Source organism: Uranotaenia lowii, chromosome 2 (genome assembly GCF_029784155.1).
Source record: "Uranotaenia lowii strain MFRU-FL chromosome 2, ASM2978415v1, whole genome shotgun sequence".
NCBI classification, from domain to species: Eukaryota; Metazoa; Arthropoda; class Insecta; order Diptera; family Culicidae; genus Uranotaenia; species Uranotaenia lowii.
The window spans coordinates 300924516-300946697 of NC_073692.1; the positions used below are offsets into that span (position 1 = coordinate 300924516).

General features: G+C 35.6%; 1 protein-coding gene across 1 annotated transcript in view; it reads right to left on the reverse strand.

The window, feature by feature from the left end:
- LOC129749510 (uncharacterized) overlaps window positions 1-22182 on the reverse strand; it is a 217385-nt gene that overhangs the window by 177302 nt on the left and 17901 nt on the right. The window contains exon 2 of the mRNA XM_055744484.1: window positions 11687-11780. Within this exon, the coding sequence (XP_055600459.1) occupies window positions 11687-11776 (90 nt within the window). The 5' untranslated portion in view covers window positions 11777-11780. The remainder of the gene's footprint in view (window positions 1-11686; window positions 11781-22182) is intronic.

Consider the following 22182-nt stretch of genomic DNA (forward strand, 5'->3'; position numbering starts at 1 on the left):
GTAAGCTGAGTGCTTTGTTGCTCGGGGAGAATATGAGAATATGGGCAACAGCTGATGAAGTTCTCTGTTATGCCTAGTAAGCGCGTCCTCTCAAAAATCGACAGAGCATGCAAAAAATTGAGAGTTGAGTCACCGAACTTAGAATAAAACGGTTTCAATTTCGGCGACACTCCAAGAACGCGAATTCTCATTCGGTTTGTCATGCCGAGATACATAGAGGCAACGAATACGAATGCGTACATGCGAAATCAGTTTGAATCGTACTCTCGTACGGTGTAGTCGCATTTATCTCCGTGTTTTTTATAAGCGTGCTTTCAATCGTAGCAGTCGACTTCGCAGGCAGGCAAGCCGCTTATTACCAATACAATAGCAACGATCGATGGTGATAGTAACAAAAAACAAAAACGAAATGTAAAAATACTTAGCCACGGTAATGGAGTCCTGACTGTGGTGGATATAGATTGGGAAATATAATTAAAAAAAGTGTGTGTTAGGATTCTTTGTATGAACATATTATTCTTGAAAAAAGAGTTAATAATAAAAAATTAATGTTCTGGCATCACGGAAATTACGTCAATGAACTGGGGTATTAATGAACACATTCATCAGATACAGTGCGAAATATTGAATTGTGCTAATGCGATTCTTGTAGTTCTAAGAGTGTGTGAGTGCAAAAGGTGACTCAACCAAATGCGAAAAATAACGGTCATTCTTTAGGCATCTTTTGCGAAGAATAGTTTGTAGTGCGCGAAAGAAAATTCGTACCAGTTTCTCGGTCACCTCACTCGGTCCAGCGATCCAGCTCATCTTTTTCCAAGCAGTTGGGGGCCGTTTTCCGCAGGAACCACTTTTCACTGACTCCGAATGACAATGTTCACAATTATCACTATGAAGGACACAAAAAGATCCACACACGCGTCTCGAAGAGAAAAATACAAACACGACTCGGGTTGTTTTCGTGTGTTTCTCTGGAGGGCGTGTCTTAGATTATTTCGTGTCACTCACCCAAGGCACGCGTATGGTGTGTTCCTCTCTGCCGATTAGATGATGCAAAATCGCTAGAGAGATCAATACGAACCCTCTGTCGATTTGAGTTACCTCTCTGCCGATTCATGTTTACTGGGTGGTTTTTGAAAGATGGCTAAATCCTAGTAAAGAAGTTGTTCGATATCATTTGCGTTCGAATTTGAAAAAACGTTAACTGAATGCTAATGACAAAATCTCAACGATATCCTATTCGAACGCAGTGAAATCAACTGGCGTTCAGAATTCAATAGATACTAGAGTAACTAATGAAAATCAAGTAGATAAGACTGGATTAGAACCTGATACAAAAGTAAATAAAAGCACAAATCATTCGCTTATAAAGTTAGAAGAAACAGTTCGTTTATCCCTCATCCGCATTAGATTTCATTACCCTAATCAGCACTAGGAGTGTCATTTTGACACTCCAAGCCAAAAGCGTTATAACTCTCTTTATATCTAACCGATTACAATGAAACTTATATCACTAGAAACCTTGTAACGTCAGTAAAATATGTCTAGAACATTATATATAGCTAAAGCTTCTAGTTTTCTCGTTATTCAGCATGAAAGAAAAAAATCCGAAAAAACATGCCTCAGGAAAACTGCTGTTGTTCATATGTTACACGTCCAAAAAAATATTTGCCTTATACATATGAAAGCTGAAGTTAATGTCTACATCATGGAACAAAGAAATATTTTTTTAAATTTTTTTAATGAAATGTACACAAAAAGTTCAAAAAAGTGGTCTGAAAAACCTACTTTTCATTCGATTGCTAGTAAATACTGTTTGAGCTATGGTAGAGTGTTTTAAAAAATATGACTACAAACTTTATTGAAATTCTAACATTTTGCTGTCTTTAGATTTTCGATGCAACAAAAATTGAATTTACTGGAATTTTTCGAAGTTGGCTACTTTGCGCGATTTTTCACTATTTGAAATTTCATCTGTTTTTGTGGTCCTCCGTCAGGTTGTACCCAGATTTGCAGTGCTTTTACTTTGTTCGGACCAATCAAAAGTATATTCATTGGAAAGCACATCTAATCTACATTCTAGTGAGGTGCAACAATTCACGCTGTAAGATTTCACAAAAATATGAAAATTATAAACGTAAAATCATTCCTGAATTTCTAGAACTACAAGCAGCGGTCCAGCAAAACGTGTTTGTTTGCTCTCCGAGTAGGTACGGTGGGTGGTTATTCGGGCAGAGAGCGAAGCCGACAGACCAAGAAATGCACGACACGCATCGTTATTTCGTCTGTCGGCTTCGCTCTCGGTCCGAATAACCACCCACCGTACCTACTCGGAGAGCAATCAAATACGTTTTGCTGGACCGCTGCTTGTAGTTCTAGAAATTCAGGAATGATTTTACGTTTATAATTTTCATATTTTTGTGAAATCTCACAGCGTAAATTGTTGCACCTCACTAGAATGTAGATTAAATTCCCTTTTCAATGGATATAGTTTTAATTGCTTTAAACGGCGAGAAAGCACTGAAAATCCGGGAACAACCTGACGGAAGACCACAAAAACAGATGAAATTTCAAATAGTGAAAAAATCGCGCAAAGTAGCCAACTTTAAAAAATTCGAGTAAATTCAATTTTTGTTGCATCGAAAATCTAAAGACAGCAAAATGTTAGAATTTCAATAAAGTTTGTAGTCATATTTTTCAAAACACTCTACCATCGCTCAAACAGTATTTACTAGCAATTGAATGAAAAGTAGGGTTTTCAAACCACTTTTTTGAACTTTTTGTGACCATTTCCTTAAAAAAAATTTAAAAAATTATTTCTTTGTACCATAATGTAGACATTAACTTCAGCTTTCATATGCGTAAGGCAAATATTTTTTTGGAAGTGTAACATATGAACTAAAGCAGTTTTCGTGAGGCATGTTTTTTCGGATTTGTTTTTCTTTCATGCTGAATAACGAGAAAACTAGAAGCTTTAGCTATATATAATGTTCTAAACATATTTTACTGACATTACAAGGTTACTATTGATATAAGTTTTATATGAAGTTCATTACAATTCAAACGACTTAAATGGATTTTACTTTTGGAGTGTCAAAATGACACTCTAAGTCGGAAAAGGGAGTTTTTTTGTCCAGGCTTCCAGGGTTCGTCCATAAATAAAGTAAAGATGCAAATTTAAAGAACTTTTGAATTCATTTAGGGTCCCCGAAGAAATTTTTGTTTTTTGATACTTCTGAAAAAAGTTACAAGCATTCAAACTTGAAATAGTGTCAAAATGACACTCTAATGCGGATGAGGGTTAAAAGCCTTTATTGAACAAAAAATTGAAATTACTCGTAAATAGTTAAAGTCATTTTTAGACCCAGTATCGTTGGGCGTGGAAGTTCGTGGCGTGGAAGTTCGTGGCTCATGCCCAAAAGGTTTTCGGGAAAAAGTACATAGTTGAGGTTAAAAAACCAGCTGAACTTAAGCTCAAGATAGTAGGATTTGAACATGACGAAAACTTTGATGAACAGGAGTTTGTAAAATTATTGCAAAAACAGAATAATTTGTCCGAGTCAGAAATTACTGTGGTTAAAATTGAAAACAATAAAAAGTGGAATCATAATCCACCTGATTTAGAGAATCATCTGAACACTTGTAACCTAGCTTGGAGCTATGATTGTGAAATTTACAAACGAAAAGTTTCCAAAGCTAAAACATTCATAGACTATGGTAAATAGCAATCCAAATCTGACATTTTATAAATTTGCATAGTGATCAAGGAATTAAAGACGACGGTTGTAGTTTTTGTCGAAACCCATTTGACTGAAGACTTAAATTTGAATTCTTTGAACATAATAGGCTACACTACACCCAAAATTCAGCCTCTGTGCCAATGGCGTGTAGTCAATTTCATAGCATCATTGGTACAAGAAGATAACGCGACCGGCACTGATTCGATTTGCGCCCACCGGCATTAACCTCCCAGCGCAACCGAATTGCGTATGTCTGAATGAAACAAAATAAAAACGTTTTGGCGTCCCTCCCCATCGCATCACAAGCCGAAGAAGGATGGAAATAAATACCGGCCAACACCAGGCAGCCAGCGAACCGAGCACTGTGCGTGTGAATGTAGCAAAAGCAACAACAAAAACATCCTTCTAATTCAATCCACCGGCAAACACGGCTAAGCTGTGCGTGTGTATGTAGCAAAAGCAACAACAAAAACATTCCTTCAATTCACCGGCAAACAACACCGGCCAAGCTGCCCGGCTTTAGCAGCTGTGTATATGTAGCGTGTGTATGTAATAGCAGGCAGTAAGCAAGGCACAGTTCTCATTCAATGGGTTTCCCGTTCCTTCACTCCCGTTCCCTTTCCCGTTTCCATCTTAAGACAAAGGAATGCATTGAAAGGAGGCCAAACGCCGGGAAGCCGCCGTTGTACGTTTTTTTTTGTGATTGATCGGTAACAGAAAGCCTATGACAAATATACCTCCTCCTGCATGAAGCTCGAACAGTACACTGGTTAGAATGTCGGACTGGCAAGACGATACAATTGGTGATTCGAGTTCGATTCTCACTACAGCGCTGTGGTTTTAATTTTTATTTTCTTGTTTCTGGGATGAATTATCCAATAGGAAGGAAATCCCATAAAATGTTTTTCTTGTTTCGCTTGAATGTAGTGCACATTTCAGCGCATTATCGGCACAGAGATTTGCTAAAAAGGCATTGGATTTTTGCAACCTCTTCTATGGGTGTACAATACATTGTTTTTCTCTTTCAAGGCATAGTGGAGGTATTTCAATATTCGTTCTAAACATTTACAAAATCGACATTTTGCTTAATGCCAACAGAGAAATGAATTTGCTGATGAAATAATCAAGAGTCAAGATTGTTGCTACATGGAATACCTGTTGTGAATAGAAGAAATTTATAATTTAATAGATTTACAACTTGTTTTGAGGATGATGGAAATATTTTTTTAGAAAAAACACAAACAGGGATATGAAAAACATATATTTCATATCAGTTCATACGAAACCATACTTCATTAAAGATTTGTCGAGCCATTACGCTAAAGAATGCATGGAAGAACTTACTGTGATAAAACTGCAGTGAATCCGTTCACCCATGGTGGGCCATCATACGTACAAATTAAAAGTCTATGCCCAAGGTTTGTCGGGTTAGCTTATTAGATATGAATGCCATGTGAAAGCCATTTTACCGCATAATTTTTCAAGAATGGTTCCGACGATATTTTCAAAAATCTTACAATAAAAACATCTATATCGTTTAATTAACAGAACACTTTTTTTTACTAAATAATCGCAGTTCATCGAAAAAATTTCACCAGTGTTTTGTGACAGTCAATCAAATATGGCATTTGGCAACCTTTGAAAATGTAGATATCTCAAAGAATATAAACAGTAGAAGAATTTGGACGAGCAACAGTTCCTTCAGCTGACACCCGATGATGATGATGATATGAAAAACAGGTGGCTCCAGAGAGTCGGATAGATTGTTGCTGTGTGCTTCTATTCTGTAGCCTTTCATTCATTCGTTGTGTCATCAGAATGAATCATTTTCTGTGGTAGGAGATTTTGGTAGAGACAAGAGCAAAAGACTGGCTTTCGGGTTGACAAAAGAACTCGCCCCTTGCTTCTTCTCTTCGTTTCGTCCAGGTGATGAGGTGCTGTTGCAGATGAAGGTTCTAGCTTAGTTTGGGCACAGCCTCTGTGCTGCTTTAATGCAGCTTTGGTCTTTCAGTTTTATTTTTCTTCTGCAACCGACTAGGGAAGGAAGTCGTCTGTTTTGTTCTGCATGCCAAAATGATAACGGAAGAATGTTCTCGGATTGCTTTAAGTTGATGCAGAATAGAAGCTGACAGCTGAGACTTTGCCGTGCAAAGTTTGGTAGAATACCTGCAGAGGGCTGCCAGACTGAGGAATGCCAAAGATATGCACTTGTAGCAGCAGCAGCAGGGCAAGGGAAGACACGAAGAAATCTCATTATCATCATTCCGTATTGTTTGCTCCGAAATGAGGATAGAAGTTTGCGTGCCCTGGCAATTCCGAGCTGCTAAGAGAGCTAAGCTGATAACTGCGATGGCCCGTGAGGTGTGCATCGAAGCCGGAATGAATATCTACAGTTGGAAAAATGTGATGCTGTTTCGGACGTTTTTTTATTTTTCTATAAGTTTCACCAATGATAGAATAAGGAACAATATTAGTAAATGAGATGGTAAACCTGTCACAAATTTAAATGTATCCACCTTATTTTGGTTACTAAAAAAATGAACACAATTTTGATATATGATACCATAGATTTTATGACATTTGGCAATTTTTAAATGAAATTGGACACTTCTATCTCCCATTTCGCTAAACAGTTTGAACAAATTTGGTATGAACTTAACACTTCACAATTTTTCGGTACAATTCGGATTATGACAATATCGACAATTTTGGCAATGTCGTCAATTTTGAAAATTTTGACAATTTTCACTAGTTTGACAATTTTGACAATTTTCATTAGTTTGACAATTGTGATAATTTTGATAATTTTGACAATTTTAACAATTTTGACAATTTTGACAATTTTGACAATTTTGACAATTTTGACAATTTTGACAATTTTGACAATTTTGACAATTTTGACAATTTTGACAATTTTGACAATTTTGACAATTTTGACAATTTTGACAATTTTGACAATTTTGACAATTTTGACAATTTTGAATATTTTGACAATTTCGACAATTTTGACAATTTTGACAATTTGGCAATTTTTACAATTTTGACAATTTTTACTAGTTTGACCATTTTGACAATTTTGACAATTTTGACAATTTTGACAATTTTGACAATTTTTACAATTTTGACAATTTTTACAATTTTGACAATTTTGACAATTTTGACAATTTTGACAATTTTGACAATTTTGACAATTTTGACAATTTTGACAATTTTGACAATTTTGACAATTTTGACAATTTTGACAATTTTGACAATTTTGACAATTTTGACAATTTTGACAATTTTGACAATTTTGACAATTTTGACAATTTTGACAATTTTGACAATTTTGACAATTTTGACAATTTTGACAATTTTGACAATTTTGACATTTTTGACAATTTTGACAATTTTGACAATTTTGACAATTCTGACAATTTTGACAATCTTGACAATTTTGACAATTTTGACAATTTTAACAATTTTGACAATTTTGACAATTTTGACAATTTTGACATTTTTGACAATATTGACAATTTTGACAATTTTGACAATTTTGGCAATTTTGACAATTTTGACAATTTTGACAATTTTGACAATTTTGACAATCTTGACAATTTTGACAATTTTGACAATTTTGACAATTTTGACAATTTTGACAATTTTGACAATTTCGACAATTTTGACAATTTTGGCAATTTGGCAATTTTTACAATTTTGACAATTTTGACAATTTTTACTAGTTTGACCATTTTGACAATTTTGACAATTTTGACAATTTTGACAATTTTGACAATTTTGACAATTTTTACAATTTTGACAATTTTGACAATTTTGACAATTTTGACAATTTTGACAATTTTGACAATTTTGACAATTTTGACAATTTTGACAATTTTGACAATTTTGACAATTTTGACAATTTTGACAATTTTGACAATTTTGACAATTTTGACAATTTTGACAATTTTGACAATTTTGACAATTTTGACAATTTTGACAATTTTTACAATTTTGACAATTTTGACAATTTTGACAATTTTGACAATTTTGACAATTTTGACAATTTTGACAATTTTGACAATTTTGACAATTTTGACAATTTTGACAATTTTGACAATTTTGACAATTTTGACATTTTTGACAATTTTGACAATTTTGACAATTTTGACAATTCTGACAATTTTGACAATCTTGACAATTTTGACAATTTTGACAATTTTGACAATTTTGACAATTTTGACAATTTTGACAATTTTGACAATTTTGACAATTTTGACAATTTTGACATTTTTGACAATTTTGACAATTTTGACAATTTTGACAATTTTGACAATTTTGACAATTTTGACAATTTTGACAATTTTGACAATTTTGACAATTTTGACAATTTTGACAATTTTGACAATTTTGACAATTTTGACAATTTTGACAATTTTGACAATTTTGACAATTTTGACAATTTTGACAATTTTGACAATTTTGACAATTTTGACAATTTTGACAATTTTGACAATTTTGACAATTTTGACAATTTTGACAATTTTGACAATTTTGACAATTTTGACAATTTGGACAATTTTGACAATTTTGACAATTTTGACAATTTTGACAATTTTGACAATTTTGACAATTTCGACAATTTTGACAATTTTGACAATTTTGACAATTTTGACAATTTTGACAATTTTGACAATTTTGACAATTTTGACAATTTTGACAATTTTGACAATTTTGACAATTTTGACAATTTTGACAATTTTGACAATTTTGACAATTTTGACAATTTTGACAATTTTGACAATTTTGACAATTTTGACAATTTTGACAATTTTGACAATTTTGACAATTTTGACAATTTTGACAATTTTGACAATTTTGACAATTTTGACAATTTCGACAATTTTGACAATTTTGACAATTTTGACAATTTTGACAATTTTGACAATTTTGACAATTTTGACAATTTTGACAATTTTGACAATTTTGACAATTTTGACAATTTTGACAATTTTGACAATTTTGACAATTTTGACAATTTTGACAATTTTGACAATTTTGACAATTTTGACAATTTTGACAATTTTGACAATTTTGACAATTTTGACAATTTTGACAATTTTGACAATTTTGACAATTTTGACAATTTTGACAATTTTGACAATTTTGACAATTCTGACAATTTTGACAATTTTGACAATTTTGGCAACTTTGACAATTTTGACAATTTTGACAATTTTGACAATTTTGACAATTTTGACAATTTTGACAATTTTGACAATTTTGACAATTTTGACAATTTTGACAATTTTGACACTTTTGACAATTTTGAAAATTTTTACACCTTTGACAATTTTGACAGTTTTGACAATTTTGACAATTTTGACAATTTTGACAATTTTGACAATTTTGACAATTTTGGCAATTTAGACAATTTAGACAATTTAGACTATTTAGACAATTTTGACAATTTTGACAATTTTGACAATTTTGACAATTTTGACAATTTTGACAATTTTTTTGACAATTTTGACAATTTTGACAATTTTGACAATTTTGACAATTTTGACAATTTTGACAATTTTGACAATTTTGACAATTTTGACAATTTTGACAATTTTGACAATTTTGACAATTTGACAATTTTGACAATTTTGACAATTTTGACAATTTTGACAATTTTGACATTTTTGACAATTTTGACAATTTTGACAATTTTGACAATTTTGACAATTTTGACAATTTTGACAATTTTGGCAATTTTGACAATTTTGAAAATTTTGACAATTTTGGCAATTTTGACAATTTTGACAATTTTGACAATTTTGACAATTTTGACAATTTTGATAATTTGGAAAATTTTGACAATTTTAACAATTTTGACAATTTTGACAATTTTGACAATTTTGACAATTTTGAAAATTTTGACAATTTTGACAATTTTGACAATTTTGACAATTTTGACAATTTTGACAATTTTGACAATTTTGACAATTTTGACAATTTTGACAATTTTGACAATTTTGACAATTTTGACAATTTTGACAATTTTGACAATTTTGACAATTTTGACAATTTTGACAATTTTGACAATTTTGACAATTTTGACAATTTTGACAATTTTGACAATTTTGACAATTTTGACAATTTTGACAATTTTGACAATTTTGACAATTTTGACAATTTTGACAATTTTGACAATTTTGACAATTTTGACAATTTTGACAATTTTGACAATTTTGACAATTTTGACAATTTTGACAATTTTGACAATTTTGAAAATTTTGACAATTTTGACAATTTTGAAAATTTTGACAATTTTGACAATTTTGACGATTTTGACAATTTTAACATTTTGACCATTTTGATAATTTTGAAAATTTTAACCTTTCGATAAATTTGATTTTGTGGTCTTTTTTCTGAATTCTGTGCCGTGACAAATGGCGAGTTTTTTCAATTTAATTTTTGTGTTCTGATAGAAAACTGACGGTTTATTACAAATTGTTATTTTATATGTTTTCCAAAAACCATAACAACTCACTGTGGTTGAGTATTCCTATATAAAAACACGCTCTGATGTTATTTTCTGGCAAAAAAATCGGGTCTATCAAACATACGACTTGGGATTGGGTTCTCTACTTCAGTTTAATGGCAAGAAATATACACCACGACAGAAATAACAATAACATTCATTCTACTTTTCATCATCCTTTATCGAAAGGCACTTCTCCGGGTAAACTTTTCGTTCTGACTCTAGCTAGCTACTACCATAACAGCAGAACGAGACCATCGCTCGACAACGGTGGAGGACAAAAATGTGGCGAAAAAAAAAAGTTAATGAAAATACATGAAACGCCCGACATCGCCGACGTTGTCAGTAACAAAGACTCCCTAATTGGCTTCGAAACTGTTACTTCCATGTTTTCGCGCCATATTTTTGCCACCATCATCATCATCCCAATCTCGATGGGCCTCTTTCTTGCGAGTCACGACATGGTGAGGGTGAATGTCTGTTTCTGCCATTTTCTCTATCGCATTGAGAGACAAGCATAAAAAATGGCGCCGCTCTTCAAACGTGTTAAAAAAAGCTCCGGTGCTGTAAAATACACGCAACCCATATTCTGGGGCCTTCTAGTAGGCATAGGAAGCTTAAAGTGGAGGACCCCAGAATTGGAAAACACCACTCTGGACAAATTTGTGGAAATGTTAAAAATTGTCAAATGTTTCAATATTCGCGCTTTAGGAATATTTTAATAAGAATTGCAAGGTTTCTGAAGTATTTTTGTGTGGAAATTATGAGAAAATTTAAAAATGTTATTATTAAACTCCAACAATTTAGAGGTTTGTTTAGTAAGTTTGGCTGGACGTTTTCAGAAAAATTTACTGATAAAGTATTCAGTTTTTCGTTTTCTCTCCAGTGCATTGAGCATTATTGTTGGGCGGTTGAAAACTTTACAGGCATAGTTCTGGCATATTCTTTCAACAGCACCGGAACCACTACTGGCGGCGGCGTTCCGTAGTTGCAAAAGTAACTTCGTGGAATTCAATTAAGATTCCAAAGCCACTGGCGGCGGCTGCTGCTTTTGGCCGGCAAGCAGGCAGTTTGCCTTATTCTCAACAGTTGAGCCTCTTGGGGCAAACGGGGCCCAGAACCGGAGAAATGCATACAAAATAGCATCGAATGCGGTTCGACGAGCAACTTTCCAAAGTTGTTTAAACTTTTCATTGGGAAAAAAAGTTGCAGGGTGACGGTGCCTTTTGTTGGCTTTTTGGAAACTCTACAACCCTGCATTTGGAAACAAGCCAAGAATAGATTATGGGTTGACCAATAAAGGAAGAAAATTTTGCGAATCGATATATGCATGTAAGATGATGTGGGAAGAATTTAATTTGGCTTCATTAGCATTATCTGCATTTTTGCGGAAGAATGCTCAGCTCATTCCAGATGGTTATAAAGTATCGATACTTACTATAACGTGTCCTTGGTATCCGTCGAGCTCACTGTCATCAGAAATAGCATGAATGAGCAAGTTGCTGGAGCTCATTGCAGTCGCTTCCATGGCTCTGTGAATAAAGAAGGAAAAATAAACAAGTTTGTAACGACTACCAGGCAGGAGTGATAAAAAAAATAGATGCATACATACTTAAAAAAAATTGAAATCTTATGTTAGACTGCAGTCATGAGAAAAGCCAGTAATTCAAACAGTTCAAACAATTCGAAATCTGGACCCAATACCCGAGGTCGGGTTTCAGGAACAAAATCCGGAGTCAGTGATGCCGGAACACAAAAGTTTCATTCGTTTGTACCTATAACAAAATTTAATTTGCTGCTAAAAGTACTTTAATTTTGAAGATGATACAAAGGCAACAAAATAAAGTATAAGCATGCTAAGATTACAAATATTATTATTATTAAATTTATTATTATTCTATTCTTGTCGTTTTTATTGAAACTTAGACTAACGCTCCATATAGGTCGATCAAACGGAGCCTCCCATTTATAATTATTTCAAATATATGTTTTATGTGAGTTTTTTCATTTTTAATATGCTCGGAGTCCATGGAATACTATAATGATCTGCTTTATTTAGTTTTATCATAATGTACCCAAACAATTTGTTTTTCGTTAAAAAAAACATTAAAAGTTTTTGTTAGAAAACTTTTTTTCTCTTAACAGAGCTCACTTTGCGATGTTGCGATGAAGAGTTGAAGACCACATTATTTCCCACCACAAAAAAAATCATCGAATTCTGAGATGGCCATATTTTTTAAATAAACTTTAAGTTTTCAGTTTGCATTTTTTTTCAGAGTAGGGTTTCCACTTACTTTTACCATCAACCACTACAATTGATGCTATTATTTCTCCAAAATCAATTAATCGAAGCAGTTTTTTAATTAGGGGTTGAAAATCTACAATAAAAAATAAATTACATGATTTAAAAAAAAAATGAAAAAGTTTTTGATACAAAAACATTTTTCCCTTAAATATGCACTAGTTGCAATGTGTGGACGACTTTTAACTACCCGGCTTCAAAAAAACTACATAAAATTCTTAGATGACATCAATATTGAAGTTATGAAATCGCTTGGTACATCTTTGTACCTGAAAATAATCACATTTTCGATATTTAGGGCTTATGTTCTTTCGTTCTTTGATAGCTCATGTTTCTCTAATTCTTTTCATCACCAACGAAAATCTGAGCTGACATTTTTTTGGGAAATTGAGTTTAAGTTTTAAAATGCATTTTCTCAGTGTGGAATTTCAATGAAAATTCATTTTTTGTAATTCAATCATTCTTCCAAAACTTTCTCATGAACACGATTTGTGTAGGAAATATAATTTTCGAGTTTAAAATGTTTATAAAATTTCTAAGCGCCGATGTGGTCTAGTAGAGGCTGGCGCGATTCTGGTTTTAGTAAGCCAGGTGTTATTTATTTTATTTTTTTTTTATTTACATAGTATTCCGTCTTACAACATAACTTGACGAACATAATTCCTAAAATTCACTCGGTTCATAGCAGCCGTTCTCCAATTTCTCGGGCACCCCACGTTCGCCAGATCACACTCTATTGGTCTAACCTAAGCTTGCCAGATTGCCCGGTTTTATCCGGGTTTGCCCGGATATTTGATGAAAAATTTCGATAAAGTCCGGTCCGGCCCGGTTGCCCGGATATCGTGAAAAAAGTCCGGATATTGCCCGGATTTTTTCACAATTTTCACAAAGAAACAAAAAAAAAATCAAAGTTTTTGAGTAAGTTTCAGCAAAATCGATTAACGGGTTGGAAATTTTCAACGGTTTGCTTTTATAAACCTTTCAATATTTAAGTGTTCCAAAAAGTTTTTGGAAGTCTGCAATTACATTAATAAAATATTAATTTCATTTTTTTTTTGCATTTTTTCATTGCTTTTATGTATATTTACACCTAAATTTTGCCCGGTTTTTGCCCGGTTTTTGGATTTGACAAATTGAAATCCATGCCCGGATTTTGCCAGGTTTTTTTGAAAAAATGCCCGGAATTGCTAGGCCCGGAAGGGAGTGGAAAAAATTCTGGCAACCTTAGTCTAACCACCTTGCTCGTTGCGCCCCCGCTCGTCTTGTTCCTACCGGATTCGTAGCGAACACCTGTTTTGCAGGACAGTCGTCCGGCATTCTCGCAACATGTCCCGCCCAGCGTATCCGGCCAGCCTTCACCACCTTCTGGATACTGGGTTCGCCGTAGAGGCGCGCGAGCTCGTGGTTCATCCTTCGCCTCCACACTCCGTTCTCCTGTACGCCGCCAAAGATGGTTCTTAACACTCGTCGCTCGAATACTCCGAGTGTACGCAGGTCCTCCTCGAGCAATATCCATGTCTCGTGCCCGTAGAGAACAACCGGTCTAATAAGCGTCATATACAGGTTACACTTCGTGCGAGGGATAAGTCTTCTCGACCGCAGTTGCTTGTGGAGTCCATAGTACGCACGACTTCCGCTGATAATTCGCCGCCGGATCTCACGGCTGGTGTCATTATCTGCGGTCACCAGTGAGCCGAGATAGACAAAGTCTTCGACTATCTCCAGCTCGTCGCCGTCGATCGTGACCTTGTTATTACTGGACAGGCGGGTTCGGTCGGTCTCGGATCCGCAGGCCAGCATATACTTCGTCTTGGACGTATTAATCATCAACCCAATCCTTCCTGCTTCGCGTTTCAGTTTGCGGTAGATGTCTTCCACCGCCGCAGATGATCTGCCGACTATATCAATGTCATCGGCAAAGCAGATAAGTTGACTGGATCTGTTGAAAATCGTGCCCCGCATTTCGCCCACCGCTCGTCGAATAACACCTTCTAGCGCCACGTTGAAAATCATGCAGGATAGACTAAGGTTGCCAGAATTATTTCCACTCCCATCCGGGTCTAGCAATTCCGGGCATTTTTTCAAAAAAACCTGGCAAAATCCGGGCAAAATCCAAAAACCGGGCAATAACCGGGCAAAAAGCAAAATTTAAAAAAAATATAAAAGCAAAAAAAATGAAATTAATATTTTATTAATGTAATTGCAGACTTCCAAAAACTTTTTGGAACACTTAAATATTTAAAGGTTTATAAAAGTAAATCAGCGAAATTATTTGAAACAACCGTTGAAAATGTCCATACCGTTAATCGATTTCGCTGAAACTTACTCAAAAACTATGATTTTTTTTGGTTTCTTTGTGAAAATTGTGAAAAAATCCGGGCAATATCCGGACTTTTTTCACGATATCCGGGCAACCGGGCCGGACCGGACTTTCTCAAAATTTTGCATCAAATATCCGGGCAAACCCGGATAAAACCGGGCAATCTGGCAAGCTTAGGATAGACCATCACCTTGTCGAAGCCCCCTGCGCGATTCGAATGAACTCGACAATTCACCCGAGATCCGCACACAGCACTGCGTTCCATCCATCGTCGCCTTGATAAGTCTGATCAGCTTCCCGGAGAAGCCGTTCTCGTCCATAATTTTCCATAGCTCGTTACGGTCGATCGTGTCGTATGCGGCTTTGAAGTCGATGAATAGATGGTGCGTAGCGACTTGGTGTTCCCGGCATTTTTGGAGGATTTGCCGTAATGTGAATATCTGGTCCGTCGTTGACCGTCCCTCCATGAAGCCGGCCTGATGACTTCCCACGAATCTGTTTGCTTGTGGCGTTAGGCGGCGGAGTAGGATTCGGGACAGCACTTTGTAGGCAGCATTGAGGACAGTGATCGCTCGGTAGTTCTCACAGTCCAATATGTCGCCCTTCTTGTAGATGGGGCATATTACCCCCTCCTTCCACTCCTCCGGTAGCTGTTCTATGTCCCAGATCCGGATTATCAACCGGTGTAGGCAATCGGCCAACCTGTCCGGGCCCATTTTGATGAGTTCAGCTGCGATGCCATCCTTCCCAGCCGACTTGTTTCTATTCAGCTGGCGAATGGCTTCCTTAACTTCACTCATCGTTGGGAGTGGCTCGTCTTCGTCGTTGGCTACGCCGGCGATGTACATTCCCCCACCGTCTTGATCTCCTGCATGTGCGCCGTTCAGGTGTTCATCGACGTGCTGCTTCCACCTTTTGATCACCTCACGATTGTCCGTCAGGATACCCCCGTCCTTATCCTGGCACATTTCGGCTTGCGGCACGAAGCTTTTGCGGGATGCGTTGAGTTTCTGATAGAACTTTCGTGTTTCTTGGGAAATAGTTTCATTGAATTCTAAGAGGGTCATGCCAATTGCGTATCGATTAGAAGTGAAATCCGTCAAATACAAAATATAAAATGAAACTAAGCACAGCTAGACATAATATTATAAAATCAGATACTATGATATAAAAGTTGATATATAGTATATGACAAGAAAATCGAAGATAAGGCAAAACAATATTAAACATGATAAAAAAAATGACAATACTTGATGAACAAACATAAAACGGGATAAAACAAGATCAAACTGAAAGAAAACACTAGTCAAAACAAGACAACACTATATTGAACAAGATGAAACATGGTTAAGGCAGAAAACCCTTGATGGAGAAGACAAAGCGAGAGAAACCAAGACTGAACAAGATAAAAGTTTATCGAAATACGACAAAACAAAAAAAAGATTAAACAAGGTAAACCATGCTGAAACAGCACATGACGTCACAAAATGAAACAAGATGAAACATTAAAAAAAGTAAATTCAATAGTATAGTTAGTCGTCATATCAAGACATAACACAACCAAATAGACATTAATAATAAAAGACTATGAATATGTCATTGAAAACACATTAGCATATAGCCATAAACCCCAAGTAATATTCGAAGTTTTATAGCAGACTTTGTAGATAAAGGGTTGGTTTTATAAGGGGCTTGAAGATTAAATAATAAAACTATCGATGTTACTGGGGAACGGAAGCCTCCATCTTGGAGTGACCTCAAATTTTATCTTGTGAAAACTTTTCTGTATCAATTTTTAAGTTCTTTTAACTTATTATGTCGTTCTTGTCTTATGATTTCCTCAATTTGTTATATCTAGTTTTATCTTATTTAGTATTGTTTCTTTTTTTTCTTTAGTATGTTTAATCCTGTTTCATCTTGTTTCTACATGTAAAATCCTGTTTTATCTTAGATCACGTTTCTCTGGCATGATTATTCTATTTAATATCATTTACAATTGTTCTATCTTTTTCCAATGTGTTTCGTTTAGTTTTATCAGGTTTTGTCTTAATTTACCTTGTTTTAGCATTTTTTTCCTTGATTTATGCTGGTTAGTCTTTATTAACTGTATTTTATTAAGTTTTGTTTTCTTTAACCCTCTTTATATTGATTTTTTTTAATATGAGTTTGTCTTATTTATTTCGTTTCTTTTGTATATGATCTTCTCTCACCCGACTTTTTCTTGTTAAGAACTCACCGGGAACGAGTATTAAGAACAAGCAGCTGAAGAACACACACATTTCCATACCAAGAACCCTGCAGAAAGAAGATGAATGCAATGAGAGAAAAACGCATAGGGACAACATAGCGTCATCATTGCAACAATTCCAACCGGATGAAATTTTTGGTAATCCTTAAAACAGGTTCTCCGGCTCGGGAATGTCAATTAATGGATGTATTGGTAGCACTAATAAATTATGATTTGATATAAGATGCAAAGTTTTCAGCAAAATCCTTGTAAAATTGATCCTTAATCTGCAGCATGACAACAAAAGATACGTTTGACAATCACCCTATGTTGGGTAAAGTGTTGAATTTCGGGAACCACACTGACGTTCTGGTACCAAAATTCGGTACGGTGCGTTTGCTAGCGATTTGACAGCTGTTTCAGTCCTCTGGTTAACAACCATTTTGGCGGCGTGCAGAAGAAAGGAGTGTGGAGCCGAAGGATGAACCACGACCTCGCACAACTCTACGGCGAATCCAGTATCCAGAAGGTGGCGAAGACTGGACGGATACGCTGGGCTGGAAATGTTGCGAGAATATCGGATGACTATCTTGCAAAACAGGTGTTCGCTACGAATCCAGTAGGAACGAGACGAGCGCAATGAGCGAGGTGGTTAGACCAAGTGGACCGTGATATGGCGAATGTGAGATGTTCGAGAAATTGGAGAACGGTTGCCATGGACCGAGTGAATTGGAGGAATATTGTTCATCAGGCAATGTCTTGAGACGGAAAACCTTGTAAATAAAATGAATATAGTATTGATCAAAATATGCTAGAAACTGTTCTTCTTTTGCTACATCCGAACTTTGAGGAATTCTCAAGGACCTTGTATAACGAGAAAGTGGTGAAAAATTGATCTATACATCACCTACCTTATAGAGGCGAACCAGTCTGTGGCTGAAAACCTTTTCACCTGCTCCAAAAGCAGCATACAGGATTTTGTTACGCAGCATTGGAATGGGTATTATCCCCCAAAATTGGATAGAATGGTACAGTAGTATAAGATAGGTTATAGGTTGATAAATAGATCGATAATTGTACAACAGAATACTAAACAACATACACAATAGAACACGAGCAACGAGTTAAATTGTGGTCAACAGGGAGCTACTTTTCTGGTTCAGGCTCACATCCAAGCCAACCTTACCTGACAGCATGATCAAATCTGTTCTACAGAAGGGAAAAGAAGTAACACTAGACACGCAGATCACACCCTGGAACGATTACCCGTGATCGCTGCTCTCTCTTCTACCGATCGGAGATCTCAAGAATACAGCATCGGAGAGTGGAGATGACTGTGACTAACCCAACTAAACAGAAGAACACTGAGCGAAACGTTACCAGTTGAAGGTTCAGCATCAAGGAAACCATTTGCAACTCGCCCCTAGGGACTTGAGCCAGGTCCTGCCTACGTTGACTATTCGTTTGATGACCGAAACAAATGAACTGAAACCAGTCGAGGCTGGTGAAAATGTCGTGGAATGCATCCGGATGCAGGACTTCCAGCCATTCGCCGAGGGATTCACAAGTAAAGGGTGATACGGTCAAAATTTGGTCAAGAGAAAACGCGTTTAAATCGGTAAAATCGTTTATTTCAAATCAAATTTAATTTCTTTTTCAAGTTTAATTAGTATAAAATTCAGGAAAAATATTCAGTTAAGCTTCCGCTTTTCCAAATCCGAATTGCCGGGCCTTTCGCTTAACCCCTGCCATCAGATTTTGTACAGCAACTTTGTCCACCTTCTTCGCCGCAGAAAGCCAGTTTGCCTTGAACTGCTGCTCGTCCTTAGCAATTTTTTTGGTCCTTTTTAGGTTCCGCTTGACAATAGCCCAGTATTTCTCAATTAGGAGGAGCTCTGGCGTGTTGTTGTCCTTGGGAGGGTTCTTGTCCTTGGGAACCACCTGCGCGTTGTTGGCGGCGTACTGCTCCATGGCCTTTTCACTGTAATGGCAAGATGCCAAATCCGGCCAAAACAGTACGGAACAACCGTATTTCTTCAGGAAATGCAGCAGACGTTTATTAAAACACTCTTTCACGTAAATTTCTTGGTTGACAGTCCCGGAAGCTATGAAAATGCTGCTTTTCAAGCCACAGGTACAGATGGCTTGCCAAACCAGATATTTCTTCGCGAACTTTGACAGTTTCATGTGCTTGAAAATATCTGCTACCTTCTCCCTTCCATTTGCCGTATAAAACTCCTGTCCCGGAAGCTGCTTGTAGTCGGCTCTGACGTAGGTTTCTTCGTCCATTACCACGCAGTCAAACTTCGTCAGCATCGTTGTGTACAGCCTCCGGGATCGCGCTTTGGTCGTCGTATTTTGTTTTTCATCACGATTTGGAGTCACTAGCTTCTTGTAAGTCGATAGTCCGACTCGTTTTTCGGCTTGATGCACGGTTGTAGACGATACACCCAGCTTATTTGCAGCATCTCGGAGAGAGAGGTTAGGGTTTCGCTTGAAACTACCGGCAACTCTCTTTGTCGTCTCAGCGGCTTCCGGTTTTCGATTTCCCCCTGATCCAGACTTCTTGGCTGTCGACAAACGTTCCCCAAAAACTTTAATTACATTTGTAACGGTTGATTTGGCAACTTTTAGCGATTTTGCCAGCTTTGCGTGCGAGTAGCTCGGATTTTCGCAACGCGCGAGCACTCACAGAGAATTAAGGAAAGTTAATTATTAGAGCGGGCTGGGAAAATGGGAACAATTCGGGGAAAAGCTTAAGTCAATACAATTTTTAAAGGCAATTTTATGGAATTTTCATAGTGTAATGCATACATCTTTTGGATTTTCTCGGGAGAAATGATTGCTTAAATGTTTGATGTTGAATCGCGAACCGGTCCATGAAGCCGAAAACGGGCCAATGCCCCTTCCGGCAGGACTTTCTTTTTGAATAATATTATGTCCTCTGGCTGAGTTGTTTGGTCAGTTTAAAACCTCTCAAATAAAGACAAAAAAAATGACCTACCGATGAGATGGAAAAAATAATATTTTTTATATTTATTTTCGAGCTATGATTTCTTAGAGATGAGTCATTCCAGAGGATGAAAATCCCATACAAAAAAAGCTTATATTTCTAAAAAACTGTAGAAAGTTGAAAAAAGATACAACCGCAGGTTTTCAAGACGGCTTCAATTGATGAAACTTTTTACCTACAAATAAAAAGTTTAGCTACTGCTTTTCCTTTCACTTTGGTGGCTTTTTTAGCACTTCATGTAAAAAAGCGCTTTAAAAAATTAATCAATGTGTATTTACATTTTAAAATATTTAAGAGAACGTTTAGAGCAGGGCTGAGCAACCTTTTGAACCCACGGGCTAATTTGAATTCCAATTCAAAATTGCATGAAATAATGCTCTTTAATAATATTCTGATCTTGAGAACATCAGAGAGTAAATTTTCCATAACTGCAATTTTATCGCGAAAAAAATTAAAAAAAGAAACATTTAAAAAAGCCTTCAGCATCGTTTATCTAATAAGGTTCATCACTAAATCAATGTCAGATTCTGTGGTCTGTCTTTTTAACGTTGAACGTTGAATTGTTGTTGAAATTCATTAATCAAAATATCATTTTTGTGTATTTATAAGAAGTTTTTCCACAGTTAATGTTTGCCCTCAAAGTCCTGGTTTTTGATAAATGGGGATAAATACATTTTTTATCATGAAGTTCCGTATAAGATGTTGAGCGAAGCTACCAAAATTAGAAAAAATATATAGTTTTACTGATTCATAAGCAAATTTTATCAAAAAACCTAGTTTAGAGTTTATATTCTTGATTGTTTATTTATTAACAGATTTAGAAAGATTTTTTTCATCAAATTTTGATACCTCTAGGAAAGGCAAAGGGATACCACTACGTGATATTTTGTTTCAGCAGGATATGGTGTCATTGATACTCATATTTGAATTCATAAAAATGTTGACTTTCAACTCTGAATATCCGGCCGAGATACATCTAAGGATCAACCGAAACCGATTGGAAATTGGACTGAGAAATACAAAATCCAAGACCAAAGAACTGTAAGATTGAAAAACTGAACGAAAAAATCCAGAAATTTTTAAACCGATTGAAAACATAAACAGCAGAAAATTATTTTTTATTATGTTAGAAAAGTGATCTGTTCAAATTAATTAAATATTAAGAGCCTTAAGTATTTTTTGTTCATGCAGGCAAAACAATATACTGGGATAATATTTCTAAAGTCAATTTTTTGAAAATCTTATGTAATTTCAATAAGTTTTAATGAAATTGGAAGCCTTTTAGAAAAATTGAAAAAAATGAATGAAAGAATAACTCCAAAAATACATTTTTGACTAAAGTATTGCACAAATGCCTTAAAAAGATCACAATGAATGTTAAATTTCTATAAAAATGACACCAATCTGAATGATTGTATGTATGTATGTATGTATGTATTGAATCCACCTTGGGTTTACGGCAGCGCCGCGGTTGTGGCAAAAAAAATAACCCACACGTCTATCTTAGCTACCACGCAACACAATCATAACCACTCAATGAGACTTCTAAGGGAATGGAATCGTCAGCAGAGGCACTTACGGTATCCAGGGTTAAATAGGGAAAAAGTCTCGAGAAGCTACAACCATGTTGTTGACTAACCAAGATAGCATGCAAACTATAATCCCGCCGCCAAGGCTTCCGAAAAGAGAGTGCGTCCTTATTTTACAAAAAGTAATCAAATACTTTATTTTTCTCAACCATGCCAAATTCCCTTGACATAAATTGAGGGACGTCCAGTATTCGAAACGGTACTAGCATACACGGTAACCCGCTCTTTTTGTAAAACGAGGATACCCAGATGCCCCTACCCTTGATATAATTAAAATACAATAAATAAATCATATAATCAAATATAATATGAATATAATGTTATAGCATATGCGTAGTATTACATACAATATCAAAAAGTCATCTACTGTAAATGGCCGGGCTTCGACCAGACCGAACTGAGCGCCATGAGAAAATTTGTAAACAACTGAAATTGAATCTCTTGTCATTCATATTGTAGATAGACGAGACTATCGACTCTGAT